Source organism: Sparus aurata, chromosome 7, assembly GCF_900880675.1.
Source record: "Sparus aurata chromosome 7, fSpaAur1.1, whole genome shotgun sequence".
Lineage (NCBI taxonomy): Eukaryota > Metazoa > Chordata > Actinopteri > Spariformes > Sparidae > Sparus > Sparus aurata.
Window position 1 is genome coordinate 16,153,934 of NC_044193.1, and position 20,627 is coordinate 16,174,560.

The following is a 20,627-nucleotide window of genomic DNA, read 5'->3' on the forward strand; positions in this document are numbered from 1 at the left end:
AATTCTGACTAAACAAATGTTGGAGTTGATCAATTTTAACGATGCCATTATGTGCGGGTAAACTGTATGAGTTTCATACAAACATAGACACTTACGATTCTGTGCCATGGTTAACACTTTACATTTATCTTAAATATCCTGCCAATACACAAATGGCTGGTGAAATATGTCTTAAAGTTGATGCTACAGGTCGGACTCATCAAAAGTAGGGTTCGAGTCCCGTCAAGTGCTCCCGACCCTGTGTTTATATTACGACCATACTTCAACTGCAAACGCAGATAAGCAGTTTTAAGAGTCCTCATCGAACGGAATCCTGGCCTGGGCCGTGACGTCACCGCTATATTTGGCTCCACCCTCCGCGTGCCAATAAGAAGGGGACGAAGTGCGTCATGTTAGATGAAGGTAATAAACCGGAAGTGAGGCGTTTCACTTGTAAAATAAAACAATACAATATTCCCTGAGGTTACTGTTTACTGACGATCCACAATTTACGTTAACTGTGCACATCACGAAATGTGTAATGAAGTAGTTTTCAGTTGGGATGATAATTGTGTAATTGCACAGGGACGAAGTAAGTAAGTAAGTAAAACACTGATCAATATCCACAAACAAAAAAATATATTGTATCATGTCGTCCTATCCGACATGCAACAAAAATAGACATCCCTACCTGAGAACCCTCCGTAATGTAAGGATTTATTGACCTCCAGCGTCTCAAGAGTCACAAAGAGAGGTACAAATTAATTGATTGATTGATATATAAAAATGAAACAACACAAAGCAAGACAAAAATATAACAAAGGGAAAATAAAGTAGAAAAGTTGATAATGATAATAAGTATATTTACAGTATTCATCTTCTCTATGCAGATATGAGCATTGCGCAGGATAACTGCAGCTATACTCATAATACTCACATGGTGTGAAGTAATATATTACAAACAAAGTATGAAAATACTTACATAAATACTATTGGATTTGACCTAATACAAACAGCAGTTGCACTGGATGTTGCATGGTGTATTTATTTACATTTTTTATTGGTATCTACTTTGAAACAGAAAATTGCAATATAGTTTTGCAAGCTGTTTTTTCTTATCATTCATTGCATCTGGGGTCACCATTGAGGTCGTGTATTTGAATATATATATTATTTCTATGAATCTGGGAGAGCTTACACTTATGTTTGGTTTATTATTCAGGCAAATTCCAGTATTTCCATGTTCATGATAATGATTTAATAATTTAATTTAACTTCTTCAAAACCACACATAATGAAATGTAGAATTATTATATACTGTATCCACATCACAAATGTAGTCTTAAAAAGCATTTATACCTTTGTGTAACTACAGCTTAACTGTATTTATTTAACATGACATTAATACAGTTTAACAACATTTTGAGAGCTCAACGTAATCAAAACTTTCTTAGTCATGTATACAGTACTGGTTGTGTTTAGTCAAGGGTAAAGAGCCTCAAGTCAACTGAAGTAGCACGGACCTTTATTTTGGAAAACTCTGACCGGAAACCTGCGTCCTGTGTCGGTTTGTCTTGACGCACAGCCGGTGTAAAAACGAAACCCGGGTAATTTTTCAGCGCCTAGTTCATTTCTGTGCAGAGCTGCGCTGTCAGCTGTTGTAGTCGACGAGGGAGTCATTACCGGCTGTAATTCTACTGCGGGGCTCTACTCTTCTGCATAACCCAAATAACCGCATTTTCTTTGTCACATTAACATGGAGAACCGAAAACGACCGTTGGAGGCAGATTCGTGCCCTGACTTCATTTTCAAAACGCCGGAGAAGAGAGTGTCAGAGGTCCAACTGCAGGACTCGGACTACATGCGATGGGGAGTGGATAAAACGTGTCAGTACCTGCGAAGAGAAAATCTCGGAGAATGGGAAGAAACATTTAGAGGTTTGTTCTCTGGTTCGATAGCTTAAAAAACTGTCAATTCAGTACCGTTGTCGGTCTAAGCAGACAGTTGAGAGCTGCTTTTCAGTACAGCATGTTATCCCGCCGTCCCCATGTGTGTGTTGTGCCACACGGTGCTGAATTCATCCATATCTGCGTCGTTTTTCGCAATTCTGTCTTGTAAATCCCGTTCATGTCGTCAGTTAACACAACATGTATTACATTGCTGACTTTCTGAGGGTGTCGTCTTTCTCTATGTGACGAACGTGATGTTTTCACTGTGGATCATCATTTTGTTGGAGTTGACACAAACTCCTTCTCGCTGACATACATTTGGAAGTTCAGGAAACAGTTTCATTCACCAGACTAACTGCTAACTGCTGCCTGCAATAGCTGACATTAGCTAGTTAGCTCAATTAGCCGTGCAGCTAGTTGCACGGAGTGGTTGTCCTAGTGTTGGTGTTTACTTCGCTGACACAGGAGCAGCGTAGACATTGTAGTTGTTTTGATAACTTCATTCTGTCCCCACTCGATTAATTGTGTTGCTTCATTCATGCAATTTCTCCCAGATTCTAACACATAGAACAATATTTTAATTAAGCCTTATTGTCCACCATTGTCAGAGAAAATTAATAAGATTTGACCACATTAACCTACACGGCCTGCTTCCACACACACACACACACTGTAGGATGAGTGATGGTGAGCTTGGCACGCTAGCTAGCCAAAGTTGGTTCATAAATCAATGAAAAGTGTTTCTCTATTGAAAGTTGGCTTAATACTGCATGCTGACATAGATGTGAGATCCATCCTCTTCATCAGGTTATATGAAGGCACTAGGGCCAGGTTTGTGCAATTTATTGATGTCAGTTATCTTGATTTGGCATTTCTGGTTTTAAAGGCTGCTTTACAGGAAAGTGGAGTAGTTCTCTGAACTTACCAGACTTGTTTTCCTTGTTCTAATAGGGTCTAATAGGCTTTACCAATTATGTCATGTTATCCACATTACTGATGACTATGTGATATTTTGTCAAAGAATCATTAGTCATCCCTGCACCATTGTCACAATATCAATATCGAGGTATTTGGTAAAAAATATCTCAGAATTCAATTTTGTCGCATAGTCTCAGCATACATAAAGATTTGTTAAAAATGTGTATAATATGGCCTAAAAATGATGGTGATATTATAAATAACTACTGCTATACTTAACTGGAAGCTCCTTTCCAAAACTGTCTTGCCTTACCTGAGATGCTTTGGCTGTTCAGCTCACCAAGAAAATCTCCTTATTTAAAGTATGTAAACATTGCCGTTTTCCTCTGTTCTCCCAGTTTACCTATAAAAGCCACAAGCTAGTATCTCACGGATACTTTTGCTCTGTTTTGCAGCTCAAAAAATGACAGGTATCGGACTGCGGTATCTCAATGATGCTGAACTGGAGAAGATTGGCATAGAGTAAGTGATGTAAAATCGAGTTTTGGGGTTTGTGATTGAACAAGTCACTGTGCAGAGGAGGAGGAGGATATGTGACTGGAGCAACTACTAATAGTGTCAACAAAGGAGGAGACCACATGAGCCTCCAAACTTTACTAATGTTACTTTAATGTTTCATACCATTTTTCAATTTTTATCTTGTCCAGGTGCCTTGGTGACCGTCTGCGTATCCTACACAGCCTCAGGAAGCTGTGGCAGATACAAGCAGATCCACATAAGGTAACAGCTGTACCACAATGCTACAAGCTCAAGGCTATTGAGATACTGAAGACATAATAGAATAAAAATTAGGAACTGCAAGGACGTGAGAAGAGATGCAAGGGTCACTGCATGAAACAACATTGATTTTTGTTTACATATTCTGTTTTCTTTATTTGTTCTCAACCCTCAGATAAAAAAAGCAAAATAAAATAATAATAAGGGCTACAATCTGAAAAATAATTGTAAAAGAGGAAGACTCATTAGGAAATGAAGAAAGACTACCAGCTAGATCCTTTAAGGTGACTTTTAGTGTTGCCAGAGAGGGGAACACTTGACACCTGTTTTTTGTACTGGATCCCTGCATTTTGTTCATTGCTGTCAATACCCTTTGTAACTATTATTAGTAAAGCCAAAGATAAACACAGACTAGGTATTTTGGTACTCTACTGTTCTGATTATGTGTTTTATTACTGTCTGTCATCCCGTCTTCTGCCAGGTGTTTAATGATCCCATCCACGGGCACTTGGAGTTACACCCCCTTCTTATCAAAATCATCGACACACCTCAGTTCCAGAGACTTAGAAACCTCAAGCAGCTTGGTGGGACCTACTACGTTTTTCCTGGAGCATCCCACAACCGCTTTGAGCACTGCATTGGGTATGTCCTCAGTTAGGTACAGTGTATACATACGTGAAGCAGTAAAACCATTGTGAGAACACTATAAAACTGACACAGAACAACATTAATTGGTGAGGCCAGACGATGAGACACAAAGTGACACATATAGGCATAAGTAAAGGTGGTTAACTAATACAAAATGTTTCTCACAGTCATAATGTAATCAAGATGCCGTGTATTTGATTATGCTGAAGTATGACATCCAGCAGGCCACGTCAATAAGAGCAGCCACAGTCCTATCGAAAAGGAGAAAAACACACACCACTTGTCCCCTGCCCTCAAGGACAAATGCCTCTTTTTACATGAAAATGTGTTTGTGAGAAATATAGCAAATATTTTCTACAGGGATTAGTGCAGCTGATAATTATGTCATTGAAAGTGATTGAAGGGCTGTGCAAATGACCATTTTCAACTTTGCATCTTTTATATCATTTAGGAATGCATGATACTGGATTTTTGCCAATATTTTTGAATGAATTTTGGCCAATGCTGATATGCACATATTTCTTTCTACCTAATTGCAGAGGACATAAAGTCTCTCCTGTGAAGTTAACATATTATTATACCAGAAAGTGGCAGAATTTTTTAATTTCAGCTAATAGCTGATAGATATGTTATTCTAAAGGGACTCTATGTAACAATTTGTAGCAATTTATTAATCACTTTATTTTATTGGCCATATTTGAGCAGATTGTACGGTGATTTGAAAAATGAGACCTTCCCCGTCTTTCTTGGGTTCCTATACAAGCCTTTAGATGATTAGTTTTTAATGCTGCTGGTTTATGGATTTCTTTCAAAGGATGTGACTTTCGTTTTCGTCTCAGTGCCGCTCTCCGCTCCACTTGGAGAAAGCAGTAGCTAACGATAGCTTTGAAACGGAATCTGCTAACATGAACTAACATCCAGCTTCTGGCCAACACAGAACTTGAACAGTGCCCCTTTAAAACCTCTATCAGCCAATACCAATGAATACCAACATTATTGTGCCTCCCTAATTCCAGATAATTATAGCTCACTTTGATTGTTATACTCAAAATTTGAGATTGTATGATTAATATTTTAGCCAATTCCAGATGCTAAATAGAAGTTATGTGAACAAATAGCTTATTCATCTGAAAAACTTTTTTTTCTCAATGTTTTGTGTTATTATCATCATATATCTTGTATCCGTTGTTTTTTTTGTCTGCTGGCACAGGGTGGGTCATTTGGCAGGAAGACTTGTCCAAGCTCTGAATGATAAGCAGCCAGAACTCCTCATCTCTCGCAGAGACATTCTGTGTGTGCAGATCGCTGGGCTCTGCCATGACCTGGGTGAGTGATACACAGGTCCTGACAAGTTTTAGCTTTTAATTGCCTTAATACAGGGTGTGAGCGTGAGTAATAATGAAAGTGATACCATTACTGTTCATCATATCATCGCTATATTTTCCTCATAACAATAAAACAAAGTTAATTTATAACATTTATAACCTCCCTTTTCCCAATTCCCAGGACATGGCCCATTCTCCCATATGTTTGATGGGTTGTTCATCCCCAAAGCACGTCCTGGACTTAACTGGAAGGTAAGAAAACTATGTGAATTAAATTTCTCTTCAACTTGTACAGAGAGACCCAGTGAGCCAAAATAAAAATCATTTTCCAAGTTATTATCTGACAATGTAATCCACACGTACACAGGTATTTAATTAAACAGAGTGTTCAGTTTTCAGTGTCCTGCGACGCCATTTACACACATAGAGAAAAAGCTTTAAGAAATACTCATGTACGTGTGAACAGGGTATTAAAAGGAAGATGAAGCCCCCTTCGGGCCTCTGGTTGCTTCATATCCTCTGACAAGCAGAGTCCTTTTTTTGTTGGCATGTTCTATTGTGCTGTTGTTCCCAACTGCTGTTATGATTCATCAAAAAACTATTTGGCAATCATTGATGTGCAAGTAAACACACTGTTATTCACAACTACAGTTGTGTTCATAACATAGCAGCCCAGATGTGCTCTTCAACTGAAATTAATTGTTGAAAAGAGTAATTGTTTAAAAGATCATCTCAGTTCAGAATGTTTGGTTTGAAAAAAGTGTGACTTCCCTGTTCCAGAGCTCTTAGAATAAGTTAGTGGATGCTTTAGCAAGATATATTTTTTTTAAAAAGACCATACACTATGTTGTGTTTGGGGGGAAAAACAATGGGAACAAATGGAAAAGTCAGTCTGACCCATAATAACTACTGTGTGGAAAAGCAGAATATCTTTGGGCTGGCTATTTTTGAAAAGTACTGGAAAAGGCCTTGAGCTCTCACTTAGTCACCCACTGTTCAGATGGTTAAAGCTTGAGCACTCTCATCAACTATATAATGAATTCAGTGCTGCTGTTTTAGAGATTGTAAGCAGTTAGTATTCTGGAAAGAGCCACCTATTATGGTGTAATGGGATTATGTGAATCCTCTCATCACATAATTCTTAAATAAGCAATGTAGTGTATAAAAACCCTGATGAACTCCCTTCTCTGCTCTAACTACAAGGAGACCATTTTATCGCCTTTCAATCCTCATTAAAATTGGTTAATCAGTTCACAATTCTAAAATTCTGAGGGCTTGACGTTACTCGAATAAGCAGCATCTTTTTTTTTTTTTTTTTTACAGGAACTTTTTATAGGTAGTTGTAATTACTGTCATTCAAGGCTGCTGTATAAAGCAGTTATCGTCACCTGACTTGTAAGCATGATAGCTGATGGCTAAGATAGTGATTGGCTGCCTAGAATGAATCACTGATAAGAACTGTTAAGCACCCTGCCATTATGCAAGTTATGACCACAGACCTGATGTCTGACAAAACATCAGCGATAAGAGAGATAAGTAATCAAGTTTGTTCGTGCTGAGATATGCTGTTTCTGTTTGAGTAATGAGTTATGGTGCTTTCATTTTCAAATCGTGGCCATTCACGTTCCCATATTAGAATAATGCATCTGATCCTGTTCCAGCATGAGATGGCGTCTCTAGCCATGTTTGACTACCTGGTGAATGACAATGACCTGAAGCCGGTGATGGAGCAGCACGGCCTGGTGCTGCCCGAAGACCTGGACTTCATCAAGGAACAGATTGCTGGACCGCTGGACACTAATGCAACTGAAGACCAGAAGCAGACTGGCTCTAGTTCTGTGTGAGATCAGCCAATTTTTGATTTCTATATGAAATTACTTGTTACACTATCCATGAAATATTTACTCCTTCTTCAGTTGTGCTCTTACACACTTTTGCACTGTACAGTTTACAGTTTGACCTGCATGCAGACTAGGGCTGGGCGATAAAACAATAACGATATCTATCGCGATAGACACGTGATCAATATCAATAGACATGTTCGATAGAACGTTCGATAATTTCACTGAACTCCATTAAAAACAGGTGATCTGCGAGCGGCGAAATACAGTGCGAGGCCCAGTTGCTGGACGAGAGGTTTATGCACGCAACTCTGTTTACTTTCGATCAAAACGAAACTTAACAATTTCAGACACAGACCGTAGAACCTCTGTATCCCTACGCATTAGCGCAACTGGGCCGTTGCGCTAATGCGTAGGGATACAGAGGTTCTACAGTTGAGAAAATATAGTGCCAAAAGAAGGGGCCGTCTGGCGGCGATGTAAAGCAGTTTGAATTTTCTCTATACAACGTACACTTGCAATAATACAGATTTTTTTAGGTGGGCCTTGTTTTAGGTGGTTAAAATTCGCTTTGCATAGAGACTCCATTCACTGCAGTACAAAGCTGAACATCTGGGCTGGAGCGGCTCTCTGCTTCTGCAAACTGACTATAGATATGTACTTTATATGACCCCTCTTCAAAAAAACAGAACTATCCCTTTAACATATTGTCAAGCAGCAATGTCAGCTTCTACACTATTTTGTCTCATGTCTTAGATTCTGATTCAGAAATCTTGAAAAAAAAAAAAATTCCCAAAAAATCTCACCTGTAGTCACCATTTAAAGGGTTATTTTTCTTATTTCAAATGGGTAAAAAAAAAAAAATCAATAATTATTGATATCGATTGATATGAAACACTTATATCGTGATACATTTTTCAGCCATATCGCCCAGCACTAATGCAGACAAACCTGGTGGCTTGGTCACGATAGACAGATGGTGATTGTCTTTGTCACAGAACCAGCCTAAAACGAATTCGACACAACTATGAGGGGGACAAAACATTAGCATACTGCTTCTGTTTTAATGATTTATATATCAAACCGGAATTTGAAGAAATTAATGATTCAGTAAAAATCACACACACGTAATCCTGTAAAAGTATGTCAGCCAGGAAACAGAAACAAGGCCTGAAGTGGGATGTAAATACTGATCAGACTAAATGAAAAAATCTCTGGCTGTGAATAGAATGTTCTATTAGAATAGTCTCTAAGTGAGGAGGGCCTGACACCAGCCTTTGTTAGTGTTGAAGCAGATTTCACCTGCCCTTGTCTTCCATGATGGCTCACTTGTAAATATCAGTTGTTTATGTTAGCTTATCTATTAGCATGTTGTCCATGTAGTTGTATATCTACAACATACAATGTGCATTTGTTCTAGGCACTTTGTAATAACGCTGAGCCACTTGAGTAAAATTCCATGTATGCATAAACATCCTGGGCCAATAAAGCCGATTCTAATGCTACCATTTTCTTTCTTCTCCACAGTGGCCCTATAAAGGACGGCCAAAAGATAAGTCCTTCCTTTATGAAATTGTGGCAAACAAAAGAAATGGCATTGACGTGGACAAGTGGGACTACTTTGCCAGGTGGGCTTGTGGTTGCTGATCGTCATGATTGTTTTCCAAATTTTATGACAAATGTTGATATTTTTGTATTTCGTTTAATCACCTATCCCTTCACACATTTATGGACTCTGTCTTTTTTTAGGGACTGCTACCACCTGGGTATCCAGAACAACTTCGACTATCGCCGCTTCCTGAAGTTTGCCAGGGTGTGCGAGGTGGACGGGCAGAAACACATCTGCACTAGAGACAAGGTGCTGACTTTGTTCAGCCTACTTTTTCATAAACTTTGAGAACATTTAGATGATAAGATGTGATTAACATACGGGTCATTCTTTTAACAGGAGGTGGGCAATCTGTATGACATGTTTCACACAAGAAACTGTCTCCACAAAAGAGCCTACCAGCACAAAGTGGGCAGCATCATAGAGACGATGTGAGTAGCTAATCGCTGTCAAGACGCTTCATGGTTCAGTGTCTTGTTTGTTCTGCAGCAAAAAGCAATAATAATAATAATAATGTTTGCAATGATAATCCAGGATCACAGAGGCCTTTTTAAAGGCAGACAAGCACATCAAGATCGAAGGCTCAGGAGGGAAGATGTTCACTCTCTCTACAGCCATAGATGACATGGTGGCCTACACCAAGCTGACAGGTCTGTAGATACCACTGTGTGCTGTTGGCTTGAGTTTTAACTTTGAGACACAGGTTGAAGATCGGCTACTAAGACTAATTTGTGTGTGAGCATGTGTGCCTGAGTCATGGCAGAAAGATTTTCATCATGAATGGTTGTTGGTTATTGATGGATTAAAAGCCAGCAAAGCAAGTTTGACTGCAGTATCATTTGTGTTTATTAACCTTAGTCATCCAGTGTTTATCTGCCGCAAACAAACAGATTACTTTACTGCATTAGCTGTGAGCTCACTTTGCCAGCTACGGCACACATCAAGAGTGTGTGCTGTTGCTGGGCGCAAAGACATAGCGAAGGATTGACAAGTTTCAGGATTTGTTGATGACCTTAGATGACTGACTTTTTGTTTTTTCTTCTTCACATATTGATTATTCTGCCTCTGTTGTTTGCTGGCGTGAAGCTGTGGTTATTTGTGCCAGGCCGTGTTGGGTCCTCACCAAGCAAGCAGATAACACAATGATATCACAGACACAAAAAATCAAAGTCTGGTTTTCAAATAGTTCTTTCTGGAAATGAAAAATGTTCTGCCTACACTACATGTGAGCAGAGGTGTGATGACCAGTTAACATTTGAACACCTGTTGGTATCAAGGAGTTGTCCATTGTAAAAAACACTACAACACTAAACACTACTTTAAACCTGACTAGCTTATTGAAAGGAAATGAAGTTCCTTTTCTAAAAACAATTTCTTTTTTTTATAATTCTCTCTTTATTTAGAAAGGCAAACTTCCATCACATATATAAATTATAGCCATAGTCATTCAAGGACATAAGAAAGGATGGATGTAGAAATTTAAGTGCGTTATCCATACTGCCCTTCTGGGGTTTTCTTTTATAGACCACTAATTTCCAGTTGAGTACAATTAAAACAAACAAAAAACAGAACAGAATCGGGGAGCGCACCTCTTCTGACATTCAAAACATTACATAAAAAAAAAAAAAAAAAAAAAATGTAAAAGAGAAAAAGGGGGGGGGGGGGTCAGGTTCATCCAAAGTGCATTCAAATGAAATCAGATCTAATTGGTTTTACATACTCAGTCCATTTGGTCCAGATCTTATAAAATTTTTCTTTTTCAACTCTGAGGGAAAAAGATATCTTCTCCATAACATAAATCTCATAGACAACTTCGATCCATTCATCAATGGTGGGAGGTTCTGCTTTTAACCATTTCCTCGTAACAGATTTTTTACTGGCCGCCAATAGTATAGCCAACAGTTTTTTGTCTTTGACGTTCCATGTTTCACACATTATATTGCCCAAATACATAGTTTCACATTTAAATGGAATGTTTACATTAAATACATTATTGATATGTTTGTGGATCTCTTCCCAGTAAGGTCTTATTGCCTGGCAGTCCCAAAAAATATGGAAATGGTTGGCTCCATTAGACCCACAGAGTCGCCAACAAGCATCCCCGCTGCCTTGATAGCGTTTCTGAATGGGTGTGATGAAAAACAGAATTCCCGCCATGTGTTTGACCCAGTTGAGCACCATTGTAGCTGGTTTATTTTCTCCCAGCTCTCTTGTGTGATTATTACCCCTGCTTCCTTTTCCCATTTCTTCTTTATGTGTTCTGTATTCTCTTGTTTAGATAATTGTATGGCATTGTATAATTTGGAGATAATTTTGTTGCTCGATCTGGGCTTAGTTAATGATAAAAATACCTCCATAAACACTGACTCACCTTTTCCTAACACCTCTTTAAGATTTTTGTTAAAATAATGTCTCACTTGCAGGTACCTAAAAAAATCATCTCTTCCCAGACCATGGTCCCTCTGTAGGGCTTCAAAACTCTGAAATGCCCCTTTGTGGATAAATGAATGATAGGTAGATAAGCCTTTTGTGATCCAAATCTTAAACCTACCGTCGGTTCTGTTCGGTGTAAAGTCTGAATCATAGGCACACCACCTTATAATTTTAGATGTGTCCTTTAATCTGCAAATTTTGATTATTTCCTGCCAGGATTTCAGATAACTGCCTGTTATAGAGTCATCTGGGATCTCCTGTTCTCTTTGTAATTTGTTGTCACTTAGTAGGGCCGTTATCGGGACTCCCTTTATCATCGTACCTTCTATTTCTTTCCATGCTGCAGCATATGTTGATGAACATAAGCAGATCAAAGGTCTCAGTTGGGCTGCATGGTAGTATTCCTGTAAGCAGGGAAGGCCCATTCCTCCCTTTTCTTTTCTTAATTGCAACGTCTTAAATTTAATTCTGGCCCTTTTCCCTTGCCACAGATACCTCGCTATTAATCTGTCCCATTCTAAGAACTGCTTAGGTGGTATTTTGACTGGCAAACATTGAAAATAATACAGCATCCGTGGAAGAATATTCATCCTGATTGACTCTATCCGGGAACTCAAACTTAAAAAGGGAATAACATTCCATCTATGTATATCAGACTTTATCTTTGAATTTAACGGGCCGTAATTGATGTCATACAGTCTCGTGAGGTCCTTAGGTAATGAAACACCCAGATATTTGATGGACTCAGCATGCCAATTCCAATTGTACATATTCCTAATTAAGGATGGAGGGTCATAGTTAAATGCTAGTACTTGAGTTTTGTTAATGTTAATTTTATAACCAGAAACTAAACCAAATTCGTCCAGCAATTTCATCAGTTTTGGGAGTGTCTGTGTAGGCTGTGTTATACTTATCAATAAGTCATCAGCAAAAAGAGACAGTTTCTGCTCTCCAGATGTCATTTTTACCCCCTTTATCTCTGGCCTCTGCCTAATCAATTGACTCATGGGTTCTATAAACAAGGCGAAAAGGAGCCGCGACGCACAACACCCTTGTCTCGTTCCTCTTTCCAGAATGAATGAATTAGTTAAATCTCCATTGATTTTAATTCTAGCCGTTGGTTTGTTGTATAGTGCTGCAAACGTGTCTATTATAGTTGTATGGAAGCCAAATTTTGAAAGTGCTTTATATAAAAATGACCACCTCACTGAGTCAAATGCTTTCTCTGCGTCCAAACTTAAAATCAGTGTCTCCAGTCTTTGTTGTGTAATTTGTCTCATAACGTGCAGTGTTTTCCTGATGTTGTCTTGGGTCTGCCTTTGTCTGACAAAGCCAGTCTGGTCCTTGTGTATTAATATTGGTAATATCAGTTCTATTCGTTTAGATATTATGGAGGTGAATAGTTTATAATCATTATTTAGTAGACTTACAGGACGATAATTTCCACATTCCAATTTGTCTTTCCCCTCCTTAGGTATGATCGTAATCATTGCCTCCCTCCATGAGGGGGGGATGTTTTTGTTTTCCAAAACCCAGTTGAATGTCTTTTGTAATGTTGGGATTAGTTGATCTTGCATTGTTCTGTACCATTCTGTGGGAAACCCATCTGTCCCTGGAGACTTCCCCCCTTTCATTCTTCTAATTGCTGATTGAATTTCTTCTTTTGTTATTTTAGATATTAATTTTTCGTTTTGTTCCTCTGTGATCTTTGGTAGATTTATCTGGGCCAGAAAGGCATCAATCTGGTTGTCATTACTTATCTGTGGTTGGGAATATAGTAATTTATAGTATTTTTGGAAGCACTGTTGAATTTTCTCCGGACAAGTTTCGATTTCGTTTGTTGCGGAGTTTCTTATTTTATGTATAGTTCTATCCGCTTGTTGTTTTCTTAACCTATATGATAGAAGTTTCAATGATTTTCCACCCATCTCATAGTATTGTTGCTTTGTAAAAAGGAGTTTTTTTTTAATTTCCTGAGTATTTATTTCATCTATTTCTTTTTTCAATTTTATAATCTTACTTTTGTTGTCATCTTTGGGGGATTTTGCGTGATCTTTCTGTGTTCTCTTCAAGTCCTCTTCTAATTTTTGGAGTTTTTGTTCTCTAATTTTCTTATCGTATGAGGAGATGGCTATTATTTTGCCCCTAATCACCGCTTTTAATGCATCCCAGAGAATGGGTGGGGTCACTTCTTCATTATCGTTATTTTCCAAATACATTTTAATTTCATTTTTCAATTTTTCTTTAATAGCTGGGTTGTTCAGGATGTTTGAGTTCAGTCTCCAAAGAGTGGATTTCTTATTATTATTCAGATGGACAGACATATAGATGGGACCATGATCTGAAATAGTACTGGGTCCTATTTCACAATTATCCACCCTGAAAAGATCTCCTTTATGCATAAAAAAGTAATCAATGCGTGAGTAGACATTGTGAGCGGACGAGTAATGTGAATAATCTCGGCTCGTCGGGTTTATCTCTCTCCACACGTCCACAATCCCAACTTCACGCATCCAAGTATTTAATCTTCTGCTAATGTTTTTTGTATCAGATTTCCCGTTTGATGAGTCAATTTTCGGATTTAATCGGATGTTAAAATCTCCGCCACATATTAAAATCCCCTGACTTTTTGTTGTCATTAAATCAACTACATGTTTATAGAAGGACCAGTCACTGCCCGGAGGAACATACACGTTAAGAAGACTTATCACAATACCTTCTATTTTGCCTGTAACCATAACAAATCTGCCTTCCTTGTCCTTATGTTCTGATATATGTTCGTAATGTACAGCACTGGATATCAGAGTCGCCACTCCTCTCCGCCTCCCCGACCCATGGGAAGAAAAGTAAACATGTTTAAATCCTGATTTATTCAATTTAGCATGTTCAGAGTCATTGAGGTGTGACTCTTGTAGGAAGGCTACTTGGATTTTATCTTTCTTTAATTTTGATAGGATTTTCCCCCTCTTAACTGGATTGAGTATTCCATTTACATTAAATGATGCTATTTTTAAAGACCTGTTTTGCATCTATGTGATTCCCCCCTTCATCTCACTCAAAAACCTGGTGCGCTTCCCCCTCCCCGCGAGAACTAGCAGGGAATAAACAACTAACATGTTGATAAACATCAAACTGAACACAAATTGTCCGTGTGACTCCCTATGTAGGGGTCTGTTAGTCTGACCCTGTTGAGCCTTCCAAGGTGGCTCGAAGGGAAAAGTCTCCCTCCTCAGTCCGGAGGGAGAGGCCCTTACCTGCAACAGTCGCATGGCGGAAAAAAAGAAAGAAAAATCGAAAGTGAAAACTAGCCCCGAATGAACCAGTCTTTTCAACAGTGGATTTCCACCACTAATTACAGTCATGGTACAAAACAAAAGAATTCACAATTAACTCCGCCGTCCTCGAGCTGTGAGTTAGGTCCTTTAGGTCCCGGAGGGGGCCGGTGATGGTCTCCTGAAGGCTCGGAGCTTCTCCTTGTAACTTGAATCCCGCCCGGCTGTGCCCTTCGTTGCTCGTCTGTCCACTCTCCTCCAGGTCAGCCTCTGCACCTGCTCCATGAGCGTCTCCGGAGGTCTGATGGTTGTCACAGTGTAGCCTCTTCTCAGCAGGTCCTCTGATGCCTCCTCTATAGTATCATAGGTTTTGGTTCCGTCGTCGTGTCTCACGCGCAGCCTGGCAGGGAAGAGGGTCCGAAACTGAACTTTATTTTCCTTCAGCACTTTGCGGATTTCTGTAAAGTCTCTTCGTTTTCTGAGTATTAGAGGTGGATAGTCGTGGTCCAGGTTTATGCGGTTTTCTTGCCAGGTGAACCCCTTCCTCTGCCATGCCTTGCGGAGTAATGTCTCTTTTGTTTTAAAACTTAAAAACTTAATTACAATGGAGCGCGGCGGAGCATCCACCGGCGGCTGCGGTCCCACTGAACGGTGGGCTCTTTCAATCTGCAAGTCGGGCATGTCATCAGTCAGCTCGAGACCCTCACGGAGAAGATTTTCCACAAATAAGACCATCGTTGTTGAATCCTTCACCTTTACAATTTCTTCTTTTATCGTCTCTAATTGTTCTTTATTTTCTTGGCGAAACCCTCTTAGTTCGCACAGAATCAGTTCCATGTCAGCCATGTCAATACACTGCACCGCGTTGTATGCTAGCTTGAACCTGTTCGCTGCTAATTGTTGCTGCGCCCCGTCTTTCTCACCCGCTCGTCTTCGGGCGAATTTTACTGCTCAAAGTGGTGATATGGCTCTTCTCCCCTTTCTGAACGCTTTTTGCAGAATGATTTACTTGGTTTGTTTGGGGGAATTTGTCTAATTGCTCTGGTTCAACCGGGAGCTCTCTCGCTATGCGGCCATCTTGAGGGTGTTCCGACCGGAAGTCCCTAAAAACAATTTCTTAATAGAGTTTATACAAGTTTCAATTACAGAAATTCAGTGAATGATTTTAGTGACGTTGTTTGTCTTTGGTTTGCTTTATCTGATCTGTCACCTACTCAATTTCTGTTTGTCCTGTAGATCAAGTGTTCGAACAAATACTGAACTCCTCCTCCCCGGAGCTGGCTGAGGCAAGACATATTCTACGCAACATCATCTGTCGACGCCTCTATAAGTGTTTGGGCCAAACCCAGGCAGACAAACCCATGACTGTCACCCAGGTGTGTGTGTGTGTGTGTGTGTGTGTCTGTGTGTCTGTGTGTGTTTGTGTCTTGACGTGGCTATAGCACGCATCTGCCTTTTGCGAGCCTTGCTATGTAATTCAAAGAGGCTTCTAAGTTGTCATGTTGTGCTGCAGTAAACAATGCTGTTCATTATGGATTAATTTAGTTCAGAAAAAGAGGCCCCTCTGCAGTTTCATAGAGCCTGTGGTGTTAATAACTTTTTTCTTCTGATCAAAAATATAATAATATGGAATTCACAATGAATGTGAATTTGAAAACTATGAAGAATCTTATCCTAACTTTTGCAAAGCTTATCTTGTCTTGTGGTTGACTACATGGAATATAGTTAATGATTTGTATTATATGAAGATATGGTACCAGTGTGATGAAAATCAAATGGTCAGATCTCATCTAATGTCCCTGCTAAGATGAAACGTTTATCAACCCATAGTCTCTTCAACTGTTATTTTTATTTCGACTATAAGGAGAATCTTCGCGCCTGGGAGAGAGAGTTGGCTGAGTGTAGCTTCCACAATGTCAGTCTGCAACCAGAGGACTTTGTAACCAATGTAGGTTTTTAATCTCTTTTCTTTTAATCTAGTACAATCCATTTCTGTAATTCTATAATGATTTTGTTCTAATGTAAATTTGTTGTTTTGTCATTTTTCTGCACTTGATCTAAAAATAATTTTTTTCATTAGGTCATATATATGGACTATGGGATGAAGGAAGAAAACCCCATCAACAATATGCGTTTCTATTGTAAGGACGACCCAAACAAAGCAATCCAGATTCGGAAGAACCAGGTCAGAACTGAAGACTACAGATTTTAGATCTTGGATCTTTGTCTGCATGACCTTAGCCCACATTTAAATTGCTGACAGAAACTGTTTGTCACCTCCTCCATCTCTGAAAATAATCTACTACTGTCGTTCCTGTCAGGTGTCTAAACTTCTTCCAGAGCAGTTTGCTGAGCAGCTGATCAGAGTCTACTGCAAGAAGACTGATCAAAGGAGTCTGGAGGCAGCCAAGAAGCACTTTGTGAAGTGGTGCATGGACAAGAACTTCTCAAAGCCTCAGGTAATATTTGGAAAAGAATGAAAGAATTGTACGACTATGATAGAGGTGTGAATCCTCACTAGCCTCAAGATTCGATTACCATTCACATGTCAATGATTCAAATGCACAACAGTTGATACAAACTACAAACTTGATATATCTTGATGCATCTCAGTATATTGCATCCCCAATTTTTCTGCATTGGAGCACCCAGCTATGATTTAATAAGAGCGGTAATATTAATTTAAATTTCCTTTTTTTATATATATAATTTACTTTAAAAATCTACTACAACAGTCTACAAAATAAAAAGCTGCATCTTCTTAATACCAGTATCTGTGTGTCACCTCAGTACAAAAGCAGAACATAAAGCTGCTTGCTGTGCATAACACATGTGCTATCAGCAAAAATGTTATTTCACAGAGTAGCTTGAACTATTTGGTCACTTCCTGAATGTTGCAAACATCACAAACATGACTTCTGCAATCACTTCTCTCAGAGTTGGTCTCAATTCATGGTTGATATTCTGCACTTGCTGTATTTTTCGTGGCTGCAGAAGTTTCAGGTGAAAACGGCTAACATGGTTGGCAATTGTTGTGAAGTTTGTGCCTCCCACCAAGTTCATAGAATCCCCTTAATGTGACCCGAGCTGTCAACTTTCAAAATAGTATGAGCTTTTTTTTAAATCACTAGCTGCTAATCTGTGCCCCCCTCCAACATTCCGCTAAATGGACTGTTAACTCTGTTGCCTTTGTTGTTATTTGGGACTCTGAAGAAAACAGAAAAAATCCAGTTGTCTTGTGCACAGTGGCGCCGACATAATAAGACTTAAAAACACCAGGGGGAAAGTTGTCTGCTGCCACTTTAAGTAACATGAGCCCAATACTGTCCAGCTGAGGCCGGAAAGATTATGTTCTGCATCCGCATTTGTGCAGTGTTATCTCTGCACCAACAGATAGTAAAAGGAAAAATCTTACTGAGCTGCGTGAGTTAAAAAAAAGGTTGGCGCGAGATGGAAAAATCTAATGTTTCTTAGAATCTACAAACTGCTGCTGGGATTGTTGGAGCTGTTGCCCTGCTGTTGATATGCTCAGGAAAACTTTACAGTAAAAAGGGGCAGAGTTTGGAGGAACTGAAAGAAATAAGTAGAGAGGTAGAAACCTAAGGAAACAATGGAACAAATGGCCCTTTTTATATTGATATTCATCCAGTTGGAATCTTCCGTTGGGACATAGTGTGGCCTTGAGAGGGAACACCACTATAAAAGGGCCACTTGTTCCATGATATCTTTTTGGCTCCCTAGCCCCAAGACCTGATGCATGAATGTGTCGGCGTTTCTTTTTAGATATAGGTACTTAAAAGGTATTAGGTTTGCACTGTATACAGACAGGGGAATGTAATTGTTGAATCTTTGAGTTTGTCATCTTTAACAAAAGAAGCTGCAGTGAGGTGTTGCTGCCCTCTTGTGGCTGGAGAGGGTAAATCAGTTTTCACAGGAGGGCCGCAAACGAAGAATTATTTTGTAGGGCCCCAGGATCACATGCAGAGATACAATGAGGGGTTACTAAGATTTAGTGCCCTGTACAAATGATGACTTCTTGTGTGTTTCTGTTGTTTTTACACACACAGGACGGCGACATAATAGCACCTGAGCTGACTCCTCTGAAAAAAAGCTGGTCAAACAATAACGATGGCGAGGATGGCGGAGAAGGCAGTTCCGGAGAAGTAAAGTACTCTGCTTTAAATGGACAAAAGAAAGCCAAGAAACTAGATTTTTAAATCAGGGGAAGAGCGGGGATTATCCCTCTGTTACACATTTGGGAGATGAGACAGGGTTGAGTGGTGATTATATTTTTTTAAGACGTGAGTGTGTTGATGAGCACAGCAAAGATTCAAATCATTGATTCTATTGAAACAAGTTTCACACCAAAAAAAATCATTTCAATAAAGAGGACTCATGATTGCAGACCAGATTCAGGGCCTTCACTCAGGGTTTTTACAGACATAGCTCCCACATCATTTTTATACACTTATTATCTTTTTAGTTTAATCATTTTAATCAGTTTTTCATTTTGGAGTCTCTTTGCAACATTTGGAGTTGCACCCACTTTTTAATTTCAAATATTGTTTGATACCATGCGCTATGCAACAGCTTTTACCCTGTTATTGCATCATGAACAAAAAATACTGTTTAAAATGTTTTACTCTGAATGTGCACATTATATTTCAGGTCGGTGTGTTTTTACAGCTGATGTTTTTCAGGGTTTTCTTTCATTCAGCTTATAAGGGAGGTGCATCAACTGGAGTAACTATACATAAATAGAAAAACCCAAAGTTTCTGACATTTAAAGTGAGCTTTCTTTTAAACTGGCGGTATATTTTGAAATTTGATTTGATCTTCCTTTTGAATGTATTTATTTTTATTATTTCTGGTGTGTTTTGTAAAACTCTATTTATTGTTGTAGCTCAGCTAGAACCATGGGGGCGTTTTCACCTTTAGAGACCTGTGCAACATTTTAATGACGAGTTAAAATGTGTTGTGAAAGCTTTCCTCTCACTAAAACGGAAAAAAGCATGCCTCATCAAACTTGCCTCATAGCTGGTTGTTTTGTTTTGCGTGATTGTATAAAAATATATTTTTGAAAGAATGTAAACGGAAGGCCACCAGCGGGTTTGAGCACATCCTGTAAATGCTTATCCCATTGACGGGGGTTGAAAACAGTTTGAAAATAAAACTCTTTGTCTCAATTGTGTCGTACTGTTATGGAAGTTGTTGAACACCAGAGGGCATCATTCACTCAGTTTGGACTGGAGAGAAATGTTCAGGAAACAGATTGTTAAGGGGGAAGTTGGAGCTTGTCTCTAAGTAACATATATCTGTATATTCATGTTGACTCATAAGGAAAGCAACTGTAATGTAATACTGCCTTTTTTAAATCCTTGAGGGATCAAAACAAATGGGCACCATTCATGGAATGGGGAAGTTACTAACAACATACATCACAACTGCTTTACTCCGAGTGTATCATTTAAAAGTATATCAGTCCAAAAAGTTGAGGGGATATCTGACTATCTTTTCTTGTGTTTGAATTGCTTTGATTCTTTAGGAAACTGAAGGTTTAAACTTCTTCAAGCCTGTTTTGAAACACTTGTCAGATACCAACATGAGCAATGAAAAACAGTTAATTGTGGTAGAAGTGCAGTTGAAACTAATGAACTCTCCATCGGCCTCAGCTGTTCATGTTTAGTGTTAATAAGCAAATGTTAGCACTCTCACAAGCTAAGTTTAGATGGTAAACCCAGCAAACATTACTCCAACAATTAACATTTTGAAAATGTTAGCATGCTGGCATTAGCATTTAGCTGAAACCACTGCTGTCCCTAACTACAGCCTCACAGAGCGGCTGGCATGGCTGCCATGTTTACCCACACCTAAAC

At 39.1% G+C, this 20,627-nt stretch overlaps 1 protein-coding gene across 1 annotated transcript; it reads left to right on the forward strand.

The window, feature by feature from the left end:
- Positions 1 to 1,548: 1,548 nt before the first annotated feature.
- samhd1 (SAM domain and HD domain 1) lies at positions 1,549 to 19,937 on the forward strand. The gene is made up of 16 exons (XM_030423926.1): positions 1,549 to 1,916; positions 3,302 to 3,368; positions 3,554 to 3,626; positions 4,105 to 4,265; positions 5,482 to 5,597; positions 5,778 to 5,848; positions 7,258 to 7,434; positions 8,965 to 9,065; positions 9,187 to 9,295; positions 9,386 to 9,477; positions 9,581 to 9,696; positions 15,988 to 16,127; positions 16,616 to 16,699; positions 16,832 to 16,936; positions 17,073 to 17,210; positions 18,819 to 19,937. The coding sequence occupies exons 1-16, from the start codon at positions 1,736 to 1,738 to the stop codon at positions 18,966 to 18,968; spliced, it is 1,881 nt and encodes a 626-aa protein (XP_030279786.1). The 5' UTR covers positions 1,549 to 1,735; the 3' UTR covers positions 18,969 to 19,937.
- The last annotated feature ends 690 nt before the right edge of the window (positions 19,938 to 20,627 follow it).